A 4280-nucleotide genomic window follows, 5' to 3' on the forward strand; every position below is an offset into this window, starting at 1 on the left:
GACATATACATACATACATACACAGAGAGCAACATATAAATGGAGATTTGTTATGAGGAATTGGCTCATACGATTTTGGAGGCTTTGAAGTTCCAGGATCTGCCATCTGCAAGCTGGAGATCCAGCCCAACTGGTGCTATATTTCAGTCTGAGTCCAAGTCCAGAGGCTGAGAACGAAGGCAGCTGATGGTATAAATCTCAGTCTTAGGATAGGGGGCGGTAAGATGAGATGTCCCAGCTCAGAAGTGAGGCTGTAAAATAGGGTTAAGTTCCTCCTTTCTCCACTTTAGTTCTATTCAGACCCTCAAGGAATTGGATGATGCCCACCCACATTGGGTAGGCAGTCTGTTTTGCTGAGTCTGCAGATTCAAAGCTAATCTCATCCTGAACACCCTCAGACATACCTAGAAATAATGTTTGATCTGGACCAGTTAAGTTGACACATAAAATTAACCATCACACTCAGTTTTTACATAAATTATTTTTTAAATTACAGTATAATTTAAAGATGTTTAAATATAATGTATATAGGTTTTATACAACTATAAAAACAATGAATGGCTTCATATCTTTCTCTGTCACTTCTGATATCTTTTTCAGAGGTATTTTAGTTGGAAAAGATTCCCAGGTGATTCTCATGTATTGTCTTGTGATAATTTCTGCTCTATAGCATTAATTTTGCCCTTGTTTTGCATACTTTACTGTTTTGTTTCATTATTATTTAATGATTTGATTTTATTTCGTTATTTAGTTGTAGATTCTTATGAGGCTAGCAGACCTAATATAGTACCATGCAGTTGATGTCCAAACTAATTTTCTTTATTTAAATTACTGCTGAGTCTAATTGACTTAGCGTGCAGGGATGTTGTTTGCTCTTTGCATGGAGTGAACACATTTACAAATTCAGTCTGCTTTTATTTTTTCTGTAATCTGCTATAGATAACAAGAATAGGTAAAGTATTCTTACCTATTGGCATGACCATAATCACAAACATTGACTAGGGTACTAAAATTTTGGGGTCAGTGTATAGTTGAAAGATGAGTCACATGATATAAAGTATTCATATTTATCATTAAAAGATATCTTCAAGAAAAGATCAGTAAGAGAAAAATATAAAATTAAAAATGTCCTATAGGGAATTTATGAAGAGATCCTAAGACATGTATCTGTTATTCCTGGTTTTAGAAATACTGCTGTAAAAGTTTTTAAACATTGGTTTTTGCTTTCTTTAAAGATCTTTATTCAGAAGTGGAGAAATTTATAGGATGGGAATTGGTGGTTATGAACATTGTTAGGAAGGAATTTCAGAATCACTCAGCTATTTCTTTGCATCCCAATCAAGGTTATCATATGTAAGAGTATATAATTAAGAAAAGTTTTTTATTTAATTTCTAATGTATCCCTACTTAGAATCTCTATCACATAATGTTAATTTTGGCTTCTTAGTTATTTACTGTCATATGTGAGTATTTTTTCATTTGATAAATTTGTTAACTGTTTCTCTCATGAGATTGTAACCCAGCAAAGAGTATTACATATGGATACTTAGTAGGTGATTAACTAAGAAAAGCTATTATAAATATTCATTAAAGGAGAATTAATACATAGATCATTTCCTTGTGAATGGATTTATTAAAATTAAACTTTTTCTTATGTTTTATTGGTTGTAATTCTAGGTAAATCTAGGATCATAAAGATACCTCTAGATTTTACATTTGTATTTAGGCCCAATTAGATCAGTATGTTTTGAAGTAACTTTTTCTAGAAATACTTTATGTGATACTTTTTTCCATTTAAAAAAAACCCACACCATAGCAAACCTTACCATTATAGGAATATAAAAAGTGACGTGGATAGCAATTATAAATGCATGTAAAGCACTTCCAGTTGAATCTTTTCCAGTATTTACTATTTGTCACTAAATTTTAAGTTCATGATTCTTGATGTTTCTGTTTCTTTTTAAATAGATATGATGATGCAATACAGCTATATGATCGAATTCTACATGAAGATCCAACTAACACTGTAAGTTAACTAATGGGTCTGAAGATGATACAGTTTATTTCAAAAGGCAAAATTAATTCATTTTGGAACTAATGGAAAAATACCTATGGAACCATGTTTTATTATCTTATTTTAAATATTTCAAGATGGGTTGTTTTAAAAAATAGATTCAAAACTCTCCAGTTAAATTTGACTTACGAGATATCTTACTAAAAAAAAAATTAATTGAAATTTGGGAAGAAAGAATTTTATGTGCTTTCATAAAAGCCCAGCAAAGCTCAGTGTTTTTTTAATTTTGTAATATTTTTTTGAAGTTTATGACAAGTTTAGTAACTTGTTTTGTTTGTGTAATTAAATTTTAATTGTCTTAATGAGAAATGAAAGAAGTCATCTCAATAATTAGTATATGTAGTTAATGAAGGTGTTTTGTTTTGGATTTACTTTTTTCTACCTGAATAAGAATGACTATATCATATGTAAATATATTTAAAGGAAAAATATATAAATATCTTTAACTTACTCTGATTTTGAACAAATTTCATATCAGTTTATTGGACAAAATATTTGTTCCAAATATACTTACATAGTATTATTTGTTTTAAAAATACCCTGGTGAAAAAATTTTAAATTGAATACATTTTAGTTTAGTATTAATAGAATGCCCCCCCTCAGATTTACCTTATATTAAATAAAAAGTTAAAGAGAGTCTTTAAATAACATCAGGCATTTTTAATGTTTTATGTTGTCAATGTCCTTGCATACATATGCCTGCTAAAATAAAAATACTCTTAGAAATTTTAAACAAAAAACAGTTTGAGTTTGTATTGTCCTTTTATAAAAGGAGAAATTCTTACATTGACACATAATACAAAAAGATGGTGTTCTCTTATTTGGCAGTATTTCATTAAAAATGCACATCTTTAAAAAAGCTAATAAAATATATGACTGGATTATAAGATGCAGAAATGTTTAATAATTGAAGATGAGTAACTTGATTCATTTAAAAATAAATTATGTATGCTAAGTTGGGAAATGATTTCATATTGAAGTGTGCAATTTCTAGATAGCATTAAACCAAGCATTCATTGGTCATAAATCTCTGATCTCTGCTTGTCCTTTTTGATACATTATTTAGTAATACTTCTCTATATTGCTCAAAAGACAGAGTTTTTTTCCAGTTTTTTTGAGATATAATTGACCAGTAACATTATACAAGTTTACGTTACACAACATGGTGAAAGGTTTTGTTTGTTTGTTTGTTTGGCACATATTTAAATGGTGAGGATTCATTATTTTGTGAAGATTCTAAGAATATAGAAAATTCAGGGAAAAGTTTTGGCAGAGTTACAAATCTACCTATTATTTAAAAAAAAGACAAAAATAAGAAACAGCTTCTATTACTTTTGCCTAGATATTTCCCTCAAAAAAGGTAGTTAAAATAGGAAAGTTTTGAATAGTATTCTAATCTTAACTATATAAAAAGCACTGTTTGTTGTTCTAAAGATTTTGTAATATATTTATTTTAACTATAAGAACTGACCTATGTTAAAGGTATTTAATTTTTTTACCCATTCACACAGGGTAGGGCAAAACTAAGTTTACAGTTATACTGATAAATAATATAATAATTAATAAATATTAATACAGGAATAAACTGTGTTTCATGTACTCACAACTGTAAACCTATTTTTGCCCTACCCTGTATATTGAAAAAAATGAAATCAAGTTTCTGAAAAAAGTTTGTTTCATATATTTTTCTCATATTAAGTTAAAAATTAATAGCTTGTAATTTATTTTTTTTGAAATTAGGAATCAGACATTTTACTTTTGTGTCAGTTTAAGTTGAGGATATTTTAAATAAGTTATTTCACTTTTCAAGGCCTAAAATAATATGTAATTATATATTGTTCTGTCTTTGTAGTACTTTCTATGTTTTATGGCTTTAAGACTGGCCAAAAGAGAAATTCAAAAAGGGTCCCCTCATTGACTATGAATGAAGTGATAGTAACTAAATTTCTTAGTTGTTAGGTGAATATTTTAGAACAAGGTGATTAAAATCAGCTGTTAAATGTATTGTTCTTTTATAAGAGATTTTTTACCTAATCTCTACTCAGTCCCTTCTGTCCCGCTGTAAATGATGATTATGTTTCATGAGTCACAAAGTGTTGATATTACTAAGAATTAAAGACTCTGTTACTGTTTCCTTAGAAAATACGGAGGCAGACAGTGAAGGAAATAACAAAGCCATATAATACCTAGAACTGAAAAAGTGTAT

At 28.7% G+C, this 4280-nt stretch overlaps 1 protein-coding gene across 2 annotated transcripts in view; it reads left to right on the plus strand.

Moving 5' to 3' along the window:
- Positions 1-4280, plus strand: part of EMC2 (ER membrane protein complex subunit 2) — a 40062-nt gene that overhangs the window by 10949 nt on the left and 24833 nt on the right. For both annotated transcript variants that reach the window (XM_006753902.2, XM_006753904.2), the window contains exon 5: positions 1969-2026. In XM_006753902.2, the coding sequence (XP_006753965.1) occupies positions 1969-2026 (58 nt within the window). The remainder of the gene's footprint in view (positions 1-1968; positions 2027-4280) is intronic.

This window comes from Myotis davidii, unplaced genomic scaffold (assembly GCF_000327345.1).
Source record: "Myotis davidii unplaced genomic scaffold, ASM32734v1 scaffold1012, whole genome shotgun sequence".
NCBI lineage: Eukaryota > Metazoa > Chordata > Mammalia > Chiroptera > Vespertilionidae > Myotis > Myotis davidii.